This window comes from Haliotis asinina, chromosome 13 (genome assembly GCF_037392515.1).
Source record: "Haliotis asinina isolate JCU_RB_2024 chromosome 13, JCU_Hal_asi_v2, whole genome shotgun sequence".
Lineage (NCBI taxonomy): Eukaryota > Metazoa > Mollusca > Gastropoda > Lepetellida > Haliotidae > Haliotis > Haliotis asinina.
Genome location: NC_090292.1, coordinates 30805947 through 30831760, shown reverse-complemented (window position 1 = coordinate 30831760; position 25814 = coordinate 30805947). Strand labels below are relative to the sequence as shown.

Below are 25814 nucleotides of genomic sequence, written 5' to 3'. Positions count from 1 at the left end.
TAGTTTTCATATTTTATTATGAAATTTACTTTAGTCCATCATATGGTAATATCATTTACAATGTATTCCGTATTACCTATATACAAAGAAACATACGTAAAGTCGATCTGAAACAGCAATTTACAGTTTGGAACTTTTTACAAATAATTTTACAGTTTAAAACTATAACAAATATCTGAATAACTGTTGAAACAGAGAGAGCCGAATCATCTTGAGCACATGAATATTTACCAGGTCATATTTAATGCGGAATTATCATTAAAATATCAAAATTCATCTGCACCGGCATTCATTTTATACTGGAAGAAAAAGCACTATTTGCAGGATTTGAAAGAAATGGGAAGATAGATCGCCCACGTAAAATGTCCAATATGTCAAAACTGGTTCAAAATAAGAAAATCCTAACCGCTTTCCACGAGGTCAGGAATTGCATCTTTCAAAGTTTAGACATAATTATCATCCATTTCCAGGACATTTTTGCATCGAAAAAGAATTTTTTCTTCCAGTGATAGACTCTCGTTACGTTCAACAGTCTCAAGAATGTCAACAATATGTACATAGTTATTGATCACAGCGTATGGGTAGACAAATGAAAAATATACAATATAATAGTGACTGAGAGGAAAAACGGTGAAGCACCTTCTGAACAAACGTACATGTTGATGTACCACGCATTACAACTTCAGAAATATATATCGTAAGTACTTTGTGCCATTTTATCTAAATCATTTTGTGGTCACCAACACGTTTGGTGTGCCCACATTTGGAGGGTTAGAAACTAAAACGGGGTGTGCAAAAGTACATTAAAGGGTACTAATTCAAAAGAGCTAAGTACTAATTCAAAAGTGATGTTATGTTTTCCCACAATTAGGTTCCTGATGTCACTGATGATAAAGACGGCGCGAATTAGCAGCGTCAGTTATAGTGATTCACTTAGGCTATTAACCAAGGTCTGGAATGTTGTTCCTATGGAGTATAAATTATTCATGTGTTAGTATGGCCTCTTCAAAAGCTTCTGTACTGAAAGTCTGGGAGGGCTGCTATGCATTTTTTCTTCAGTACTGCGATGAATAATTCAAGCCCCTATACCACTAGAATACTGTAGAAGATTAGACGGTATAATATTGATTCTGGCTGAGTACAGACGCGGTTAATCTGGGACAATGTGTATTAGATATGGTGATTGACGCAACATCACAATACCACTGTTACACATGATAGACACATGGCAAAGATCTTCACAATACCCTGGGACATATAGGATCTGCCCGGAATAGCAATATATTTATATATTGAATAAAATCTTGGATAAAAATAACGTCTTTTTCTTTCTCACTCTCTCAGTCTCTATTTCTCAGCTTTAACATTGTGATCACGCCACAGTGTATTGAACCCGTTGAGACCGCGGTCATGTCTCGTGACTTCGTTAAGCATCCACTTATCACTTGTGCTTATCTGCTTTCTGCATATCACGCACTTCTCCTCTTACTGTTTCTGTTCTTTCTTCTCCTTCTCCTCCTCTGAAAGAAAAGAGATAGACTGATATATATATATATAGGTATGTGTCCATCATGTTAAGTAGGGACTATTGATTGTGTAAGGTTAATTTTGGACATGTTACGTTAATCTAAGTTCTAAACCTCATCTGTGAGTGAGTTTAGTTGACGCCGCAATCAGCAATATTCTAGTTATATGGCGGCGATCTGTAAATAATCGAGTCTGGACCAGACACTCCAGTGGTCAATAGCATGATCCTCGTTCTGCGCAATTGGGATATGATGAAATGTGTCAACCAAGTCAGCGAGCCTGACCACCCGTTAGAAGCCTCTTACGACAAGTATACTCGCTTTTTATGGCAAGCATGGGGTGACGAAGGCCTATTCTACCCCTGATCTTCTCTCCCATGAAGGTAACTGTTACCCTTCATATATGTAACGTACGATGCACATCAATGCATCCATCCATAGTTACCAAAGTAAAGAAAAGCAACAGAGCTCCTTTCAGAGAGAAACAACAGAGTGGGATGTAGGATTCTGGCAAATCGGAGGCATGTTATTGTAAATCTAAATTATACTGATGGTACTGTGACAGTCTCACGTCAAACACAAAGTACTGAAATTCCGACCCTAAACCATGCAGCAAATTATTGAAATGAACACAAAAAAACACAACCCCCCCCCCGAAACACAAGAACACACACACACACACACACACACACACACACACACACACACACACACACACACACACACACACACACACACACACACACAACCAAAACCAAAAAAACCCCCCAAAAAACAAAGCAAAAAAAAAAGACCAAAAAATAAAAATCCACCCCACCCCAAACCAAAACAAAAACAAACAAAATGCAAACAAACAGAACGAAAAACAAAACAAAACAAAAAACCCCCAAAGAACAAAAAACAAAACCCAAAAACAAAACAAAACAAAAAAACCCCCAAAAACAAAACAAACAAACTCCCACAAAGAAAATACTTGACAACCAACAAAAAACAGAAGAAATAATAAAGTCGAAATTAAAGAAAACCTGAACGGGGTACCGCTTAGAGGAAAAAAAAGAAAGCCAAACAGCAACAAGGTGTAACGATTAAACCCCCTATAAAGCCCAGATTCCTCCCCGCCCCAAATCACCTCCCAGACAACAAAAATCAAAACAAAACAAACCCCAAACAAACACAAAAAAACAACAAACACACAAACCAAAGCTCAAGCCAACACATCAGATAGTTCGAAACCAAACAAACAAACCTTTCACTTCTCCATCCTCTTTCGTCTTTTCTGCTGTATCTGTCTCTGCAGTTTCTGCTGTGTCCTTAGCCTGGGCTGTTTCTTCCAGTTCCTGTTCTGTCTCATCAGGTGTTTCCTCGGGTGTTTCTTCTGCCTCTTCCTGTTTTTCCTCCACCTGACTGCTCTCAGCAGCTGGGGAGGGCTGGCTGTTCTCCACTGCCTGCTCTATGTTGTATTGTGCCTCAGGGTTCTGTACATCATCAAGTAGAGCGTTGGCAAGCATGTCAGCTGAAAAGATAGTCATGAAGAGGTTAAAAAAGACGAACAAATGATACGGAACGAACTAACTGCTCTTTACATAAAACATTACGAAGTATATTACAAAATGATTTTGTAAACCTAAATTTTATACAACCCATTGTGCTTGTGAAAAAAGTGCCTTCGATATTTAGGGGAATATCCCACTATGGGAACTTTAGGGAACTGTCACACTATGTGTATAATTATTTGGTACGGAATTCCTTAAACGTCAACTCCATTATCGTTAGAGGCAACTGAATGTGTTGACAGTCTCTTTATCATGTTCCACAGTTCTTATGTCACCTCAAAGAGCATGTCACAGAGGTTAGGGTAGGGCTCTCATATCAAAAGTGGATTTCAATTACAATAAGGCTAGCACGCATAAATAAAATATGTCCAACTACATGTGCATTAACTGCAAACGTTTGCCACTCTTATCAGTTAGAACAATCAGTGAGACCTGAGTTACAATGAACTGCACTAATGTCAGTTCGAAACATCCATCGGTTCGTGGTAAGTCTATACATCACACTTGTAGTCTTCTGTAATCTCAACGCAAGACTATCTCCTCCCACTTAACAGTTTCTAAATCTATAAATACCACTGAATTGTATTGCTTGCTGTCCGCTAACAGTAAGGAGATTCGACTTTATATTAGTACAGATTTGAAACTGAAAATAATTCATACCCAAAATATCTCTGATCTGACCAATGTCATCTGGGTTTCCGTCACGTGACACCATGTCATACAAGTAGCTGACGAGAGCCTGTGCGCGAGCATTTCCTGAAACGAAATAGTATTGCCAAATAAGCAGGTAGTGCAATGCATTTACAAAGTCAACTATGAAAACGAGGAAGTATTGAACAATACTGTTTCCTTCAGTCACAATGAAATCTTATTAGTCTTTACTCCTCAAACCCAAAAATCGGATTACTTTCACACCCGGGACGATCCATATTTGAACTGATCTTCAGTAACACATGATTGTCGTAAATGGTGACTAACGGGATCGGTTGGTCAGACTCACTGACTTGTTAACACATGTCATCGGTTCCCAATCGCGCAGATTGATGTTGATGCTGTTGATCACTGGATTGTCTGGTCCAGATTCGATTATTTACAGACCGCAGGAGGCTAGAATATTGCTGAGTGTGGCGTAAAACCAAAATCACTCACTCACTCCTTTCGGATTAATGTTAACTTTGACTGAAATAGCAACAACTTTACCAGTGTGGCATTCAGTTATATTCCAGGGCCTAGATTTTCGAAGCTCTCTTAGCGCTAAAATAGTCGTAACGTTTGTGAGAACTTTACACTATTGCAAGAACAATAGGCAACATCTTAGGTATCTTTAATACTAAACATGAGTGAGTGAGTGAATGTATTTTACGCCGCTTTCAGCAGCATTCCAGTCATGTCATAACGTCTGTACCCATGTTGGGAATCGAACTGGATCTTCGGCGTGACGCCCTTTAACAACTAGGCTACCCAACCGCTCCAAATGACACTTAGAAGTTGCAGTGGAATATGGTGGTTACCGCTAAAGTAAATAATCATACCTCCTTCGAAGTCTTTTTCCCACCAAGCATTGAGCAGGGCGTCAATGACACCTGTTAGAGATTCATCGCCCTCGGATAGTGCGTCCTCAACAACAGCTTGTCTCTCGGCGTCAAGGTCGTTGCCGATGTAGTTCTCGTAAGCACGGTCAAGGCTGTAGAGGTCATCTGGGATTTGGTCTGCAAGAGGTGCCATGTTGGAACGCTTTTCTGCTTCATCGTAAGCTGGGTAGTAGCCTTGAAGAGGTTCTTCATTCTGGAAGAGCGCATTGAGAACGTCTCACAGCTGCAATACGTCAGGTACACTTACATAATTCATTTCGCGTCCTATGAAATGTTTTCTCGAAGACACCGTGTAACATGGCTGGCTTTTGTGTAACAGCAGAAAGGCCGGAGTTTAGTATTGATCGTGGCTGTCTGAAGCTGTCCGATTTCAATGAGCATCATCATCAGACTTGCAAGGATGGGTTGTCGCGGATAGAAGCAAAGCTAGCAATCATGTGCTGAGTAATAATCTATGACATTATCACAAGTACGGGGTAGAGAAAGAAGTAACCCTGATTCACAAGCCTACGCGAAGCATGGTATTTGTCTTATGCAAGCAAAGATGTTGGACACCTGACCCTAAATATGGCATAGAGGTAATTTGCAGGTCCGTCTAATGGATAGTTTGTGAGCACTGTGGCACATTTGAAAGTACACTACACTTGTGAAGAGGTTTGCATCCCTGTAGTCATCATAGACTGCGAAGATGAATAGAAAAAAATAAAGAAAAAACCCCAGAATGAACAGATAGGGGAACATAAAAAGGAGCATGGCTAAAAGTACAAATGTTTTTGAAAACATATCATCAGATATGGACATATTATGCTGAGCAGATGAACAGTTTCGAGAAAGTAAAAGTCAGGTAAGGAGAACGTTGTGATAGTATGCATAAAAAGGAAGGCAAACGCAAGTAAAAAGACAAACAATTAAGAAGAAACCTCGAGCTCTCAACCTAACGTAGAAGACAAACAATATATGCAAATGATATGACAGGTAGGACCTCACATAGTGGCAAAGGATATGCCAGGCAGGACCTCACATAGAGGCAAAGGATATGCCAGGTTTGACCTCACATGGAGGAAACGCATATGCTAGGTAGAACCTCACGTAGAGGAAAAGGATATACCCGGTACGTAGACTAAAACTTACAGGATAGTTGTTGGCCTCTGCATTCTGTGCGGCTAGGAGTCGCTGGTACTCAGAGATCACTTGTTCCTCATAGCGTTCAGCTTCCTCCTCGCTCATCTAAATAATAGATGATGTCGGTGAAGATAGCAATATATGAAAGTACATATGAAGGTATTATCATGTATCCCAGGAATATTTCTAACATTAGCAATAACAATATTACCTCTAATCATAATACTCTGATTGTAACAAAAATATTAAGAAATAATAATAATTTCTTTCAAACAAATCAGTGGTTCAAAATGATAATAATCTCTTAACAAATCAAATGTTAGAAATAATGATAACTTCATTGTAAGAAAAATTATCTTTTAAACTAAAATTGAAGGCAAAATGTCTTAGCTCCAACTGAAAAGGGGCACAAACATTGACCAATATTTTTCTTGTCCAAATATGTTTAACTCTGCCTACTGAAATAAGGCTGGTTTGCTTTTCCAATTAAACAGACACAGTTCTAACTTCTAAATGTAGACACCTTCATTACCACTAACCTAATCCCAGACGCAAAGACACATGACACAGCACGGTTTCATCTTCCAGTTTTTAAGAAGTCAATACAAAGTTTAATTCCACGCTACGCCGTGGGGCGGACCTAGTCTAGTTTACCCCGAGACTAAAAACAACACGAAATCCAGTAGAATACTGAATTACGTCTTCCAGGAATTGTTATTAGAAATCCAGTTCTGGATGTTGTTCGAGCTCTCTGAACAGAGCTCCGATATTAGATTTATGTTGTTAACCCGTCTTGATAGTACTTTGCTACAAATCAATATCGGGAATGCGCTATGTAATTATTGGGCTCCCGCTAGCCTCAAGGTAGATCAACTGGGATTTGTGTGCTTAATTAAGTAATGCTGTTTCACCGCCTGCGTATATGTTCAAGGAAATATAGGTCGCGTTGCTTTTTTATTGACAGCAAGAGATGATAGTCCATGGGCCTGAATACAGCGGGAAAGACTTGAGAAGTTTGGGGATACCTGTTTTGCGTTCTCAGAACCAATTTTTCAGAACATGCTTGTCCATCAAAGATTACAGTGAATTAACCTTGTTTAAAGAAAATATGGCCCAACGACTCTCAAATCTTTACCGTATCGAGTTGAATTTAATTTAAATTATATCAAACTTTTAGACTAAAAACGCAAGATTTTTCTTAACAAACAACTTTCGACTGCCCTTCAGAACCAAAGCGTTTCCAAATTCAAGTTCCATTTTAGGAATCAATCAAAAACATTAAGCAACCTTCTCTTTGATTAAACAACTCCGACCGTCACTCATTTCTTAGAGCAGCAACTGTCACTAAAAAGGGTTAAGAGCGACCTCTATCGTTTTGGATGGTTTTTAAATTGTCATTTGTCAGTGAAATCCCTAAGAATCCTAACCGAGTGCCAATTTCGTCACCAAAATCGATTGGAGAGATTGAGGAAAAATGTTCTCCGAGCTTTGAAGAGCAAGACCGCACGTCTTGGAAGCCCTGAACAAACTCTTCAAAGGATGAACCATTGATTGGAAACTTTTCAAGTCAGGATCGATGTAATTGTATCTAATTTGGTTCAATACATTTACGTCAGCCAAGCTATTTCAACGTAATTGACTCGCCCATTCGAACCGCTAGCCCATGTCACGGCATTACATGGTGGTTCTGTCACAGGGAAATAAGCACATTCAACCAATCGATAACTCACTATTGAAGAACCAACGAGGTCTTTCAAAGCGGCATAAAAGTTGTCAAAGTCCCATGATTTCAGAAGGTATTCTGCAACAGCCGTTGGAGAGAATTCGATGCTGTCTCGGCTTGGAAGGCTTTCCTGAAATGGTAAATTATCTTTGTAGATATGATTGCAACCAAAATACGATTTCGTTTCGACTTGGCGTCGCTAGAGAACTTGACGTGCAGGGTCAGGGAACAGATAGATTCCTTGCTGGGTGAAATATCGATTATTTTCCGTGTTGTGCGTGGGAGATAAACTGATGACGTCAGACGCTAGTTTTGACGTCAGAACGTATCCTGTGAGAGGCAATGAGGTATAGATCGATGCCCAATGTCTATTTCAACCAATTCAATAAACCCTTTTCATTCATGGAACCAGTAGTGCGCCGTCGCAAAATAATTATTCTCCCGATTTAGAAAGTTTTCATTGATCTTCCTATGAGCGCCCGCGGTCTTGTATGCCGATCTGATAAGGGAGCCATTACTGCTTCCCAGCGAAATAATTTACTTTGTTCGTAAACAATATCTGTTCGCGTGGTCTTCATGTGGCGCCAGCAGGTAGCAAACAGAAGACACTGAAACTTGGTGGAATGAAACCCTTTCACGTTTGAATGAAAGTACCATCACGTCAAACCAAATGCAATCCAGTAGGAAGGATGTCTTTTATCTCCTGGTGATAAGGCAACGTTACACTTTACCACCGTGGGCTCAGAAATATCACGCCAATACTTCCTAGTTTCATGACAAGACCGCAATTTACATAGTCAATATTTCCTTCTATTATCATTTTTATCAACAGCCCATAAAATCGTCAAACTAAAATTCTAAATTTCTTGATTTACATTGTTCTACAGTCGCGAGAAGGAATATATTTCAATAACATATTGATTTTCTTTGTATATTTTCAGATGGCATGTTCATGCATAATCACGTCTGTGTCAAGCATATGGGTATGTCCCTTGAGAGAATTTAAAAGGAAATCGATTGTTCTCTCTCATTTTGCTTTTTTTCTCTCTCCGATGACAAATCAGCTAACGTGACGTAAATGCACACGAGTATCGATCCGGTGTTATTTAGGACCGTTTCATTAATATATTATTCATTAACTTTTGAAGAACGCTTCCATCTATAACGAAAATTGATCAGCATGCGCTGGAGACGTTGTACATACAGTGTGCTTCAGAGTAGAACAAAATGGATGATTAGTGGTGCTAAATGACAGAAGTGTGTGAGAAAATTGGTGAGTTTAGTTTTACGCCGCACTCAGCAATATGTCATCTATGCGGCGGTCTGTAAATAACCGAATCTGGACTGACAATCCAGTGATCAAAAGGATGAGCATAGCTACACGCAATATAGATACAATGGCATGAGTTAAACAAACAAATCAGCGTGCCTGACCACGTTAGTCACCTCTTTCAACAGGTTACTGAAGATCAGTTCTAACCTGGATCGCTAAATAATACCTTACCGACATACCATATTAAGGCAATTGCTGATTTTGTAGCAGCAGCCCAGAACGCTATTACTATTCCCAGAAAAATTATATCATGGGAATGTGTAGTGTGCGTGACGATTAATCGCCACCTATTGGGGAAGTGTTGTACTATGCGAGGCAAGTAACACTTACTCTCGTATAAAACCAAGTATCTCAGGTGGTACTAATTTCCATGGCATGAATATTCTTTCCGCAATTATCATCACTGGCTTTCAGAGATTATTCATATATATATGGAATATGTTTTGGCATATACAATCAAGGCCGCATATTCTCTCATGCTGAGGTTAAATGCTCACGGAGTTCCATTTTGAGTGAAACCCACAAGAGGGGGGATTTTTATGACGGACTCAGGATTTTTCTCCAGGCGAATGTAAGATTTGATCCTGGTACAGTTAAGGGATGCAACCGTGTAAAGACAATTGCACCCTAACCTACTAAACCAACCTTTTGTGTGTAAGGACCTTTGTGGCTTAACAGATAGATTGCAGTATGAGATGTTTACAAATGACTATCACTGTGGATTTAAACCCAGGACCATCAGCAACCTAAGGGACCTAACTTCCGGTCTCCGGGGTCTTTATAAGTCTTCCAGTTGATACGATTATCGGAATTGCGAAAGCAAGGAACATAATGCCCAGATGAACCTTGCTATGCTTTCCCTAACCAACCGTTGCCCAGCTCTCTCGTTCTTATGCCAGCATTGCATAACTGTAAGTTTGAAAGAAGCATATTTTTTAAGACGTGAAACGTTTGCCTGCAAGAAGACGTTAAACAACGACTCTGAAATTCATTTGCATTTTTCATGGGGTTGAAGCCCAACATTATTGCAGCTTGTGCACAAGAAGACCTAATCAATTGATAAAACTCATTTTTTTCCATGGTTCTTCAATGCATTATAAATAGACCTGATAACAAAACCACTCCGATGAGAATCTGCGAGCGATAAAAGGAACTGTTTATGACCGAATCCAAAGTGTTTTCCACCGTAATCAGGATTATATCACGGGACAAAGTAATGAAATCTGACGCAGACTGGGATAAAGGTACACATCCGTCGTTCCATGTGGCGTAATACTGCGTTAGTTTTCCTCTGGTAACATTTTCGTGGTGCTTTTGTTTAAAGAACTCACTCCAAGTTTCATTCATATCTAAGTCACTCATTCGACTATGGATCCGTTCTCCGACATCTTCAATGTTGGTAGCCAAGTGTTTTGAGCGCTGGCTGGTCATGCCGAACACCCTGATCAAATTTCGACTTTAGTGTCCTCTTGCTACGATATGGCTATATGGCTATATGGCTATATGACTAAATGAATACTTATTTACTTCATTCAGTTACTTCACGTGGGTGTTTTAAGGACCCTTTCTTTTGTCTGTTTCACTTTTCACCTCCCATTAACTGCAGATCCGGGTTAGAATTGACCTTCAGTAACCCATGCCAAGGGGATCGAGTGGTCAGACTCGCTGACATGTTGACATTGACTTGGTTATCGTGTCCTACCTGCGTACATCAATTCACCGGATTGTCTGGTCCAGATCGGATAATTCACACACCGCCGCAGTATATCAGGAATATTGCTCAGTGTGGCGTTAAACTACATTCATTCATTCATCAACTGAACCTACCTCATCAGCATCTGTATCTGCATCATCAACCTCTTCCTTGACAAATGTCTCGTGAACGCCTTTGTCGGGAATGTCGACGTGTGTCTCGGCGATCTGGTGCGGCTCACCAGTCTCATCGTCGTTTGTTTCAGACACTTCCTGTGTGACGTCAGCTAAAACCTTTCCTGTGTTTGTGTCTGTGACTAAAAAAATAAATTCCCATTAATCAAAGTTGACAATTACACAAATCTGCGTTGAAGGATGAGAACGTTGACGTCGTTGCATTCTGAACTAAACTGTTGCTGTCTTACTCTTTATGCCTTGTAAAGCATCCAATGTGAGTGATATGCTCGGCTTGGAGTGAATTTTTAACCATAAGATACTCTCGGAACAAATCGGCTTATTCGGCTGTTTGCATCATGCATAATATCTCGCGCAGTCATCGTGCAGTGATCAATGTAAACCGCATAAAAACATCTATCCGCATTTAGTTCCCCAAAACGTAAGGGTTACATGACCATTTTACAGGTATTTTTTGTTAAAGAATAAAGAAATAACCACACAACTGGATCTGAAAACAAATGAATCGAGAAAATAATATTTTTGACAGAGCTGAAACCCGATTGTAATATCACCTGATGGTCACATGAAATAAAAATGGCTTCCTGCCTCTGCTGAAGGTCCTTTTTGGCGGAGACAAAAAGATGGTGGAAAGTGTTACGCAGTCTTTTACCTTTTTGTTCTGTTTTCTCGGTTTTTACTTCTTTTCCATTATGATTTTCAACGTGGGATACTTGACTCTTGTGCACTGCAACGTTATTAGCTTTACTCTCTGCACCTGCAACAGTCAAGATAAACATCCCTTGAGAACGAGTCACACGTAGTTTTCATTTCTGGAATCATCAGAACCAGACTACAGTCCACAAAATTTGTGTCGAATTTGAAGGATCCTTCGTGAAACTGGGCGGCGGTGTAGTCTAGTGGTTAAACCGTTCGCCCATCAAGCCGAAGACAAGGGTTCGATTCTCTACATGGGTAAAATGTGTCAAACCAATTTTTAGTGTCCCCCAACGTGATGTTCCTGGAATATTGCTAAAAGCGGCGTAAAACTAAACTCACTCATTTGTGAATCCAAAGGGCGGACATAACTGCAAATAATGAAAAAGGGGAGAGTACGAGTATATTTCAAGACAACCGCAAGGCCGAGACACCAATGTTCCACGCAACCTGCACGTAGGTAAATGTAAATATAAGGAAACCGGCAGGGACCGAGAGATGCTTTTGACACAACCGAGAATTGGTGTCTCCCAAATTCGAGACACTCGGGTTCGAATGATTTCGAAGCCTTGTTGTGTCGAAATGGTTGTCTTGAGCTTAGAGTTTGGTCTCCGTGACTGCTCTTATTTTGTGTCGAACCTCGGCTGGCTCGAGGTATTCACGTTAGTCCAGTCTAGTTCAAAACAGCGGTGTTTGTATGCATAATAATGCTTACCTTAGACATTTTTGTCCTGGTATTCTGGAGTCAACGGGGTGTCGGTTTCTATCCCAAATAAGGCACTAAGATTTGAATGTGACACTTTCCCAAATTGATGACGTGATTAATATCATGCCATGAAATGAAAGAAAATAAATCACATTCTTGTAAGACATGCTTCGCTGGGAATCAACAATTGCATGACGATGCCATTATTTAAACCTTACTCACGTCACAAATAAAAGGGCACTTAGTTATCTCTCGTGAACTCGACGCAAGTACAAGTGTCACCAGTTGTTTTCCTCAATTGCCCATCAAAACCGTTTTTTGGTAAAGTCTAACTTCAAAGATGACAAAAGTGTAAGTTCTTGTGGCATTGGTTTTCAGTGTTCACAGAGTGTAAAGTTCTTGGACATAGCTTTTGCCAGGTACTATTTGCAGGACGAAGTTTTCAATGGCGTCTCTTTCTGTGGTTGCGTGTAAGGTCGTGGCGTACAAGATAAAACCACAGTTTAAAGCTAAGGTTCCACTTGAACACCTGAGCATCACGGTTTACTCGTGCGAAAGAGGAACAAGAGAATAGTGTTTTATCACTATTCGAGAACTGGTATATTGATTGGAAGACTTTTGCCCTTAAAGTAAAAGAGCATTAGTGTTCTTAAGTAGAAAGGATGGTCCTCTGGTATCGTTAATGCATCTCTTCTGATGGACAGCAGGATGCAGAAGGAGTGACTAAGTGCGGTCATTTGGGAACTTGGGAGCAGTAGCTTGGTATTCCTGACAAGTTGCGAATTTGCGTACATGCGCAAATTATGTTTGCAGTATAATACCACACGTTTTTAACAGTTGTATGCCGGCGGCATATCATTTAGAAGTGACAGACCAGTGAATGCACCAGTTTTACGCCGCTTTTAGCAATATTCCAGGAACATCACGTTGGGGGACACTAAAAATTGGTTTGACACATTTTACCCATGTAGAGAATCGAACCCTGGTCTTCTTGCAAAAGCTCCTTTATATCTTTATTTATATAGAGGAGTTTTTGCAAGGTGCAGATTTAATGGAGTTTTGGCAAGGTGCAGATTTAAAGGTGTTTTTGCAAGACGCAGATATAAGAGGAGTCTTTTGTAAGGCGCAGGAGGATATAAATGATTTTATGCACGGCGCAAATCTAAATGAGTTTTTGTAAGGTGCATCCGGATTCAGCTTTTATATAATTACTACTGGAACATTATCTTTGCTGTACTTCCAAAGTTACATGGAATAAACAGATCATCTACCACCATAACGTTATTTCCATGAGCCTATATGTAATTAACCTACTACATACGATGTACTAAAATGCATTATCGATTACTTCAAAGTGAGTTATGGGTGTATTTATAAACTAGTTAGCGTTATGACGTCAGAGGTTTGAACATCTATCCACAAAGGAACAAAATGCCCTCATTTCCATGGATGTAAAGCCAAGGTCTAATGTCCTTGAGGTAAATTGTATTATGTTCTTTCCTACAAGAATAACATCAAAGAGCTAGGGTTAGGTCCCTAAAGCTAGCGATATTGATCACATGCTGTGACCTAACCTTACTTGTTCTTGCATAATGTTCGCATGTGTTAACTGACTTGTAAGTGACCTGTAAAAGCCGTCACGAATTCTGAATGTCAAGAACGCATCGATTTCATCTTCACGACATAACGGCTTGACAAAGCTTATTCATGCTTTGTGAGAGTGGCAGTTAAAAATAGAAATCGTTACCATACATTCTCCTCTTGTAACCGTTTTTGTTCTCAAAGTGTAACGCTGTTTTGTTTTAATTGTGTGAGCAAACTTTGTTTAGTTTTGAATTTGGCACTTAACAATATTTCAGCTATATGGCGGCCTTTGTGAATACTCGAGTCTGGACCACACAATCCAGTGATCAACAACAAGTGCACTGAGCTTCGCCATTGGGAACCGATGACATGTGTTCCTGAAGACCAATTCTAAATCGGAACTCCCCGGGTGTATTTAATAGATTATTGCGTATGGGCAGTGGGGTAGGTTAGTGGTTGCATCTTTCCCTCATCACGCCGAAGACCTGGGTTCGGTTTTTCACGCACAGTGGTTGTTTCAGCCATCTAAAGCACAAAGCGTAATGACCAATGTTGACAATCCATGTCCATAAATGTTGTGGCGTGTTAAGGCTGGGGCTAAGTGGACATTCCGGTCTTCAGAAATGTGTTAGTAGAGTCATTAGCACGTCTACGATGTGCGCGTCTGGGGCCACATAGTGAGGCAATTATTCAGACTGACCAACGATGCGATGAGGCGACAGATTAGAAAGGACTATAGCATTTGTAGGTCACATATTTCAGGAAATGACACTGAGGCTAGTAATCGAAAGAACGCTGTCTTCGTTGAAGTTCAGAATAGCAGGGCTTGGTCTTCTTGGATTTCGCTTCAGAAGACCTATCATGTCAAACAAAAGGAATACTCACCAGCCAGGGCTACTAATTTTTCGAGTTCAGCTTCTTGATCTGCAGCCTGAAAGCAAATTTAATACTATTCAACACTCTGAAATGCCATTAAATATTGAAATATTAGGTAAAAACAACATGTAGAACACGAAATCTGAATTTCTGATGAACATGATTGCCGAAGGGATCGGATTGTGCTACGAGCTCATTGAAAACACATGTCATGAAAAGTATTGTTTACCTTAAACTATGTATTTCTGGAGGACTATCAATACTTGTATGAACAGATATTCCATATGTGTAACAAGCAGAATTTCTGCAGCGTAAGACAATACTCTTTGTTTTTGGCTTACTCACCTTGTCCACTGCCGGGGTATTTTCGGACACATCTTTCTTTTCTGAAATGACATTTTGTCATGGATCAGTATTAAGCGTAAACAGACACTTGGTGGTAAGATCAAAAGAGTTGATTTAAAAATGATACGTTACCACAATCTGTATTCAAACTACAGTAATGCCTATGAAGTAAGAAGGGAAGGCATGGAATGAGTCTTAACAAAAATGACACTTCACCGTACACTGACTCCAAACAGATTAATCCTTGCTTAACCTATGAAGATCCCTGTTAGAACTGATCTTCAATAACCCATGCTTCCCTGAGGGATCAGGTGGTCAGGCTCGCTGACCTACTTGACACACGTCACCGTATCCCCATTGCGCAGATCGATGATCATGCTGTTAAACACTGGATTGTCCAGACTCGACTATTTAAAGACCGCCGCCATATAGCTGGAGTATTTCGGCGAAGAAGAAGAAGAAGAAGAAGAAGAAGAAGATATTTTATTTCAGTGTCACATGCTCTTACAATAAGATCGTTAAAGGCTCATAAAATATATCGCACATATAGTAAAAAAGAGCATCCGGCCATCGAGGCCTACGAGACACAAATATTATCCGTAAAATACACGTTTTGATTAAAATGGCATAAGGAAGGATAACTGGGAGTGGAACGAGGTGACATGTAAACTCACTCACTCAATTCTTGCCTCGTCCCCTTCAACCGAACACTCGGCACGATAAACACAAGTACCGGCTATCAATGTATGTTAAAATTAAACGACAAGGTTATCGAACCGCTCTTCAGGAAGAAGCATTACCAAATTTACCAGACCCAAAATAACAAACCAGTTCTAAATCAGGAACTGCGAATAAGGGACTCTTTCCGGACCAGCTGACGTCGAATAACGTTTTCAAGAATTCACACCGCATAACAAGCAATTTCGTAAAGCAAGTACGGTTTTCAAGCTCAAATAGGGTGTGGACGTAGAGCTTCAGATAGAAAATCGAAAGCAATCACCAAGCTGTCAACCCCACATTAATCCTAATGATGCAACGTTTAAGCAATCACTCTAACCCAATCTCGATGGCCAGGTAATACCGAACTCCGACAATAAAAGCTGTTAATGTACGGGTGCTTATGAAACATGTATTGTGTTCCAGCAAACAGTAATCACTCGGGTTTCACGATGGGCTTCATAGACACGTACTTTGATATTTACTGAGAGGTTCTCGTCAGGAGAACACCTAACAGCTCCGGTAAATCACTTCCATATTTACCACGACTGCCGTACATCCATAAAATTAATGTGATGCTGGGGATACATTTACGTGTCTTTGTGTACAGACATTTCTGAGCCTGAATTGAAATACTTCTACGTAGCGCTGAGAGTTGATAATCCATTAAGAGAACTGATTAGGTTGACGGTTACTTCAACACATAAATGATGCAGATAAACATTCACTTACAATTTAGATAAAATGATAAACCCAAACTGGCTTGTATAACTAACTTCTGTTTGAACAGGTGAGGTGAGGAGAAATGAGGTTTAAAATTATTTCTCTCATATGACGACGTGCGTGCGTGTGAGTGGCTGCTTGTAATAGGCTGGATCACCAAATGCAGACATTTAGTGCGGGCTCACTGCGATCTCATGCCGCACACTCAGACACATTATATTGACTGAGCTGACCAGTCCTTGTTGTTAATGCCGAGCGCCAGATACGGACCAACAAGTGCCATACCTTCACGTCTTTTCGTATGACGGGGCCGCTCTCCGGGCGGACGTTCTAACCACTGCAACAGGGGCCGCTCTCCGGGCAGACGTTCTAACCACTACGCGACGGGAAATTGGGAATAGCCTAGTGGTTAAAGCTGAAAGCTAAAGAAGACCCGAGTTTGAATCTCCACAAGGATAAAATGTATGGAGAACAAAGCTGAGGTCCCACGCCGTGATATTGTTTCGATATTTCTGAAGACGCCTTTATATACTGAACTAACTGACTATATTTGTACTGATCATGGTTAATGTATAGATAAGCATTCGTATTAAATATTTTATCATTTATAAGTGATTATATGGATTATTAATGGCGAACCTCGCATTGCCAATGTTGGAAACATCCAGCATAGCTCTAAATGCGGTTCACCAAAAGCAGGGAGGTTAATGCATATTGTAAAGAAAATGCCAAGGTTAATATTCCATGTATATATCCATGCATGTGTATCTGTAGTTAAACAAACAAAAAACCCTTCTGTCCGGCCTAAAACAACATTGTGTGATGCTAAGATTACATCCTGTCTCCCTGACTGGATCAAGCTTTCAAAAGGCTTCTATGTAACTTGTCGAGGACATTCTACCTCCAGACGTCTCGTTGTTCTCCACATCCCATCATCATTATCTTTGACCTTTAACAAACAAAATGTGCATTGTCCCTGGAACGACGCTGTCCCCAGTGATGTTATTCCAGGCAGGAGATTTAACTCTACTGTTCCGCCTAATTCGGGGTCGGACATGGAGCAATATGGAGTCCGCTGGCATTAAACCTCCTCCCACGATCTTGGCTCAAGTGGCTTGTCATGAATACATTCATGCTACCTCTGGTGGTTGCTGTCGACCGAGTGGGCGTTAGGTTGATTGTCAGCTTGCGGCCCTAAACCACACTTTCATGACCCTTGTCATGGTCAGGTGTCTTTCGTGACAGATATGCTCCTCAAGGTTCCTGTGATCCCACAGAAGTAATCCCATGACATGAGGTTAGATCGTATGACACAGAGAATTACGAGGTACTTCTCGCTTCCGTCCGTCTATAAAGACTGTCAAGGGTTTTGGCTCAGAAATATAATTGCAGTTGGCATGTGGCATTCTTTGAAGTGTAAATGACACAAATAAACACGGCTACATAAACATGAACGTAAACAACGTTTATAACGAACCCAAAGGAATAGCAAATTTCGGTCAACCGTAGCTCGTCTGAACCGTAGTTCGTCTTAACTGTTGGTCGGGAGTAAAAACATTTATCTGTGGCAGTTCCTAATAACCATGTTCGATATAAACGGAGCTCATTGCATTGGCATGCGAATTCCACGGACTGGCTTAAATGTAAATAATTCATATATATAGAAGTCGATAATTGACTAGACTGATAATTAGACAGATCGAATGTGTGACGCAAAACTGGTTGATGGTTTCATGGAAATGTGACCATATATCGATAGATGAATATTTAATTTATATGTAAGTATTAATGGACAAATGCATTTGCAAACTGGTGTTATATGCATCACATGAATGCATAACACGGATACTCAACAGATAGATAACGGTACAAGCACCTAAGCTCGATTCATTTCGTTTTTTCTCTAAGCTTCAACAGACAGCGCTTATAAAATGGAAGCAAAATGCTCTTGACGTTAAGACAATAATCAGCAGGTTCTTGCAAAACATTTCAAAATGAAAACGCACCCCGTAATTTTCCGCTTAAGCTGTCATCAATTTTATCTCCCGTAATTTTCCTTTCATGCGTTCAGTTTTATATTGTCCTCCCTTGAGTCTGTCCTCCCTTTGAAGCCGAGCCCGTCTCATGAAAAAACACTATTGAAAGAAAAGTGTCTGCTTTGAAGTTGCTCTTTATAGTCTCAGCGAATTAAAAAAACAATCTATTAATAGTATCAGTGACAGTATTGATGTGTGCCAAAAATAAAACCCAATTACTTGATGATTGAAATCTGCTTGGAGCAATTAGTTGAAAGATAACGTTTGTCCAGGGGGAAATAGCATTCGGTTCAAGTGCTATTCACAACGCGCCTAATGTCGTTCGGTGCGACTGATGAGGATCGTCAAAGCGACAAAGGACGAAGCACTAATTGTTGCCATCATTTGTTATGGCTTCAGTGGTCGTCGTCGATCTTATTTACTGACGTCATCGGAACTGCGATTCAGTTTGCACCTAATATACATGAAACACGGAGTGGGTGTCGGTTTGACAGCGTTCTCGGATTCGGAAGATGCATAAAAAACCTGCAACCGTCTTTTGTACAATGTGTATCGAATAAACACTGACCATGGGGCTTAAATGACTCCAATACAGTATAATAAAGACTACAGACAGACAAAGTATACACTTTCATAACGTTGTCCATAGGCATTCATGTCATGTCGTCAAGTGTCAATGTTGGTTTAGTCAACTACCATGCATGTTAAGACAAATACATTGAACAGAAAACCTTCGAAAAAGTTTCCGTGCGTACATAAACACAATGGGTTCATGTTCACAGTTAGCACTTTACTCTGAAAGCCAAAGAGAAACGTCTTAAAGATTTGGCATTTGTTGTCTTCTTGTAAACCACGACAAACACGATCTTGCTTGAAACAAGGGATGCGCTGGGAAATAGCCTCTAATTGTGATCCTTGTTTACCAAGAGGACGCGACGCTGGTACGAGAAAAACACCAGTTGAATGTCACGTCTTAAAAGGATTCTGACATGAAGAAAATGGCCAAGGCTTATTATAGGAACCAAGATTGGTTGGCATTTGCACAACGGCTATCCCATAGCACTCGGAGAGTGATGGAGAGTTGTCTATGGGCAATGTAACGTTCAAGGCAGACTATGTCGTGCAGAAAACGGAGGAAATTGTTCCAAGATAAGCTGCTTATATACCGGCGGTGGGACCGATTGGTCTGCGAAGAACCACTTATTGGATGGTTTGGAATCTCCAAGGTAAATTTAATGAGACGAACTTTGGTTAATTGAACCTGCTGGCATTTAATGGTTGTATTAGCGCGGCAGGGATGCGGTCTTAGATTAAGGAAAGATTGGCTAAAGATTATTAATGTTCATATTGATTTACATGAAATAGATGTTTTCCGGTAAGAACAAGACCATGTCTTACAGAACAAAGCGTCACTCAACTGACACTATGGTATCTAATACATCAGCACAAACGTACCTAATGGTACTAAAATGATTGTTTGCCTGTATTGGTTACCGTTATCTCTATAAAATATGTTCCGTTGCTGAAAGGTATATAAACAAATTATTAAAAGCGAGGTCACCACCATTCTCGAAGACCCTCTATAATACAGGTGGCGGTTTTTTTGTGAATTTTAGCAAATGATATTATTAGGTGTTCTTCAAGGGTCTTAGATGAAATATTTAATCGTGCGGAAAGAACAAGGAAAGAGTGAGCGAGTGAGCTTAGTTTTAGTAGGAATGCACCAGCAATATCACGGAGAGAGAGGGGGGGTGGGGTGGGGGGAGGGGGGACTTTAACTTGTTTGCAGCCATATGGGAAATGGAAAATAGAACCATCGTTTTAAGCGTGACGAGCAAATATGTGACAGTATTAAATGCCGAAATAATCGTTTTATAATAGGTATGTCTACGTTAAACCAATAAACCCATTGAACTTCAACATTAGCTGCTCGTTTTGACTGACATCTCCTTCTATCATGTAGTCATCAGATGTCATTTAGTGATGATAAACCTGATGTTCAATAACAGAACAAGCAATGACCGCAGGGATGTGGGTGTTATCATTTCAAGTAAACTGACTGACGATATAAACTATGCAGACCCATGATGGTGACACATGGCGTTGGTTCCCAATTGCGCAGATCGGTGTTCATGTTGTTGATCACTGGATTGCCTGGTCCAGACTCAATTTTTTACAGACCGCCGCCATATAGCTGGCATATTGCTGAGTGCGACGTAAAACTCACTGATGTTCAATCCTAAAGAAAACACATTTGAGAATATCTATTTTCGTCATCTTCTATGGTCGATTACAGAAAATAAGGATTCTGTTTTGGAAACAGGTTTCCGTCCATTGTGCTTAATTCAGCCATGACTATGTATATGCATACTGGAGTAAGTCAATGTTTTCTGTCAGCTCACCCTATGTTTAATCAAAACGAAAGAATAAAGTATAAACCCCCACGTATGCATATATACCAATAGTGTCAGTAAAAAGGTATGCTGAACATATTTCAGCTGAACATTTATGATCTTGCTTCCAAACACATGACCTTTGCGAAATGCTAAAGGCAGTCGGTATTTCTTTAGGATCTCGGCTCCAAAGCAAAAGTAATTTCTCCTGACCGGGAGAAATTTAATAAAAAACCATCACTGCAGCTAAAATTTACCCCTTACTGTTACATTTATCGTACCTGCCAGGCAAATAATTCAAGCCAGTCTCTTGGAGGCTTGTTATGAGTCGGCTTGTAGATGACAAACAGCGGTTTCACAGCAAATGGAACCATTGACATTTACACTGCCAAGACTTCAAGATCAGAGGTTTGCGACAAAGCAGTCATTGAAACTTGAGCAATATTCCTGACACGTAGAGGTTTTCCTCAAGCTTATCCGGTGTAATTCGAGAAATACTTCTGACATTTTCAAGGTCTGGGTGCTAATGCTTCTCAATATTTTATGGATGGGCAGGTCTATGCGCTGGACCTCCAGGAAACATGTGACGTTTATAAACTTGTTTTTGCAGTGCTTTTCATATCTTGACGCATGCCAAATGAGCGGTAATGGTTGGGGCATCATTAGATGCAGTCTTGACCAGGATTTGGAATTTTTTATGATCAAATAACCACCCCTGCGTGTCTATTGTCAGGGCATATATGTTTAATGTGATCGGAAACTTAAATATCCTTTCAATTGCAGAATATCAAGCTTTCACAGTCGTACATCAACATGAAAAAGCAATTAAATGTTTCGAGATGTATAGAAAACTCTTTGTAGATGAAAATTGAATCGCAAGACTATTTCTAGCATGCACAAGCAGTCATGCCAATATTTAATTCAAATATGATACGAAGGGCAGAGAAGATAATCTTATTATTTTTTTAAAATTTACTATCCAAAGAGCAATAATGAAGCTAAACGATCAAAAGAGGCTTTACTGTCATGTTTTGTGGCGGTGAAATGAAACAATCAAGAAAACGGTTGTGATGTAGACGTGTTTTTGTCAGGCGTGACACAGTTGTCTTTTGGGACCATTCAGAGACATTGTCACTGTTTCCAGCGATAAAAATTGTGTTTTTCATCAAATTCAATTTGAAGTAACCTTTTTCACAATGCAGTTATGCCAAAATCGTTTGCACTAAATGCATCTTTTCTGTTTTCCTGCAACAGTCAATTCCACTCTTGGCCTTCATGGTTTTTTGACATATTTTTGACAGGTTTGAGTTATTGCACTGTTGCAAGTTTGCGAAAGTACTACAGCGTTCAATATGAGACAGCGCGACCGTCTGCCTGCTGCAGGCGTTCCTAGGCGCCGACATAGCGCCACCCTCTGCCTACTGTAGGCCTTTCTTGCTGCCGTTTGCTCTGTGTGGGAGACCAATACCTCTCTAACCGTGTGTTCGACGTAGCTCAGACACAAAGACTTCTCCAGTGGTGAAATGTCAACATTATTTCTGAGAGTGCGGGGGAGGTATCCTCCATTTTTTAGTTTTGCTTCTAAATAGACGTCAATCCTCTAATCACACTTGACGGTGTGGTGACTATTTGGACAGGATAACGTTAATTGAGTTGACATTTTCGATCGAAAGATATCCTTTAGATGTGCAAAAAAGAGAAAAGGTTAGAACGAAAATGATCAAACCAACGTTTTTCTTAGCTTGGGTTCTTAAGAATCAATTCATATTTTTTTTATCCCAAATTGCTATTCTTGTATTTCCTCGCTTAGGAAAGAAAAACGTACCAACCATTCCTTGGCGATAACAAGGTTATACCATTGTAAACTAGCTCCTGAACCTCGTAAAAAATATTCCCGTCTTCACTCGTTTTTCGGAATCAAGCAGGTCATTAGTCTAAATTTATAATGAACTTTTTATCTCTGGGAACATGACAGTGAAAGAATTCCAAATTACCTTTGTTTTCAGAATTACCAACGGTGGCAGGAGGAATTCTCCAAGGTGACCTTAATGTTATCATGCGCTCGTGTCGCTTGACAGTAATGGGAACATATGGTGTGAATTTAGTCCCAAGATAGTGTTCAGGCTCGTTTAGGTCACCAAGGTGGCCCGTGATGGAAGTGTCAGGCCTTCAGGCAGCCCTAATTGGGGTTTACGATGTAATGGAACAAGGGAGAGTAAAACTCACAAGGGGAATTATGAATCCAGCAGTGATGAAAGATTGCTATGATGCGTTTCTCTGATTACAGCGCTTCTGACATGACAGTTCCAACTGTTTTATTTTATTTCAATTTATTTTACCTCAATGGAAATATGTACTGTTTGTTTGTTGTTAACCGCTGAACTGAGCTATCTTATAGCTGTATATGGCGGTTTGTTATTCGTCGGGACTGGACCAGACACAAGTGGGATGCAATGACAATGTTTCATCCAAGTCAGCAAACCCGACCACCCGATCTCGTTAGTCCCGGGTAGAGTGAATAGTTACAAGATGACCGTCTTAGCTCGATATATTAAACCCGCAACACGACGTATGGATAAAACAGACTGTAAGCTAATTATACATTTTCTTATGATAAATCAATCCCTTCACTGCATCAAAACGAGAAGGGACAAGCTAGACACATAAACGGCAATGGGAATCTATAACCTGAACGTATGACAGGATAATCACCTAATTAGGACATCCATGATCATCATGATAAATCCCCATAGACTTCTTTAAATAAATCAAATGTAATCTAAATTGCATTTGATGCTATTTGTCTTTTCTGTGAGCTAGCATATGGTGTATCATATTTGCAAAAGCAATACGCTAAGCAAAGGAAATTAGCTTCGTAGGTGCAAGCAACACTGATATTCTCTTGGGTTAGCAAATCTGAATATGCCATTTTGGCTTATGTCGCAAAGCTCCTGTTCTCGGAATTGCGTTTCCACATGCCAGGAGAAGAGCAGCATTTGTATTAAGGAAAACAATAAAAGAGCAATATTAATATTCTTTTCAGAAGAAATCGATAACAGGGCAATTATTCTCCCACTCTAAACCCATTTATATACACAGAGTGGGCGGAGACAAAAGTGATGTCCCAGTCTCGGGTTTCGAGTGTCTATCATGATGGAACGATTCCATTTATTTATCAGGATGGAATAGAGAAAATGTCTGCGAGGAATATTTGGCTGCTTGGGACCCAGGCTTTCAATTTTAAGACGCTGTGACATTTCCCTTACCTATGTAACTTAAAGTATCAAAATAGCCCTAATGTCACCCTCCTATCCGGCATATCTTGTGTCAAAAACGGTTGTGTCGAAGTACTGTTTTTCTTGAAGAAAACAGACCTGGCTTTATATGGTTTATAATCCTAAAAACAATTTTGTAATCCTGATTTTCAAAACGTATTTTGTTTGGAAATAATGTTCTGCTTATCAAAATCAGTTTGTGTCGAAGTTCTGTTTATCTCGAAGTAAAGGCGACTGAGCCTTACTTGTTTTCTTATTTGAAATTGTAAAACCTCAGTTTCGTAAATACAGATCTTTTCATGAGATGTAGTAAAGGTATATTTTGTTTCAAATATCGAGTCCAAATGTTCGAGTAGTCATTTTGGCACTTATCGCCATCGGAGTCACTACAACCTAAAGGTACAATACATTATATATGACAGCCACGCCATGAAGCATAACTGATAATTCATCATACTGTGTGGTTTTACGTTGACTGTCTTTGGTATGCTCGAATACTTTCTTTCATTCGTGTATATAGCAAACGACTTTTCGACGTACAGGTGATAACTTATTTAGCTCATTATTAAAAAATGACTCAGTATATTAAATGAGTTGACACTGGTGCGTTTGAAAGGTCCGTCCAAACAGTTATGTGGAATTTGTACCAGCTGAGAGCAGTGATTAGAAAAATACAGTTTTACAGACAGTCTTCAGGTGTTAAAGGTGATTTAAATCAAGAAATCTTCGAGTCTACAAGAATACCAAAATCCAAATGTATTATACAGTATATTACAAGTAAATTAGGGAAATACTGATGCACTAAAATTTAAAATTGTTATTCTGTAGGTTCATTGGCCAAATCGGGGTATCCTGTAAAACTTACACCATCAGGACCACATGCATGTACAAACACAGACGAATGTGAAGAAATCGAATTACGTAGTTCTAAGGCAAATTTGAAAAACAAATAATCATAATAATACTCATAATCATCATTTTCGTGAGCAGTTTTGAGGCACATTTTTACATGGCTGTTCCCCAGAAGACAACGGCCTTAACACTGTTAAGGCACATTTCACAAATGTTTCCCGAAAGACAACACTGTCAAACGCATTCATAATCACCAGTACTATGAACAGCTGATGATGGTATATCAATGTAAAGATGGATCAATCTAAAACATATAGAAAGTTCTAGAAACCTGTTTGTCGAAGTTGATAAAGTCCGACACACCGAATACACAAAAAGCTCACCTTTAGCTTGTTTCTCTTGTAATGGTGCCGCAAAGGTACCGGCGACCAAAACGACTGCTAACACACAGCTATAGACCTGATGCGCATGCATTTCGTGTGATTGAGATACGGAGCTAAACTTGTCACGTCCTTCTCCTGGTGGTAAACGCGCCTTCTGAACAACTGCCCACTCCCTCGGTCTCCAAGCGTCGTCAATGACGTCACAGATCGATGGCAACGTCAGCCGTTTTCATTCACTGGAGGAATATCGACGTCGCGAAGCTACAGCAAGCCTGAACAACACGGTGCGTGATTGGCGCACGGGGAAGCTCTCACATCCATCGTGTGGTTCTGATTTCATTCCATTTAATATACAGCGTACGGTTTGGGTACCCATACAAGCTAAAACTGCACGATCAATACGGGTTTGTTAGTATGCTATATTTAGTTAGCTGGTGTGGTGTTAGTGTATGATAGTTCAATGTAACGGCACCATCGTCCACTGGTACCGTA

The 25814-nt window shown here is 40.0% G+C and overlaps 1 protein-coding gene across 1 annotated transcript; it reads right to left on the bottom strand.

Moving 5' to 3' along the window:
• On the bottom strand, positions 1–25482 carry LOC137260047 (enolase-phosphatase E1-like). The gene is made up of 11 exons (XM_067797738.1): positions 25323–25482; positions 14944–14984; positions 14608–14653; positions 11389–11493; positions 10677–10858; positions 7524–7646; positions 5803–5898; positions 4612–4864; positions 3740–3835; positions 2773–3039; positions 1–1520 (listed from the first exon to the last, which is right to left on the bottom strand). Exons 1-11 carry the CDS (start codon positions 25411–25413, stop codon positions 1486–1488), a joined length of 1335 nt encoding a protein of 444 aa, XP_067653839.1. The 5' UTR covers positions 25414–25482; the 3' UTR covers positions 1–1485.
• Positions 25483–25814: the final 332 nt, after the last annotated feature.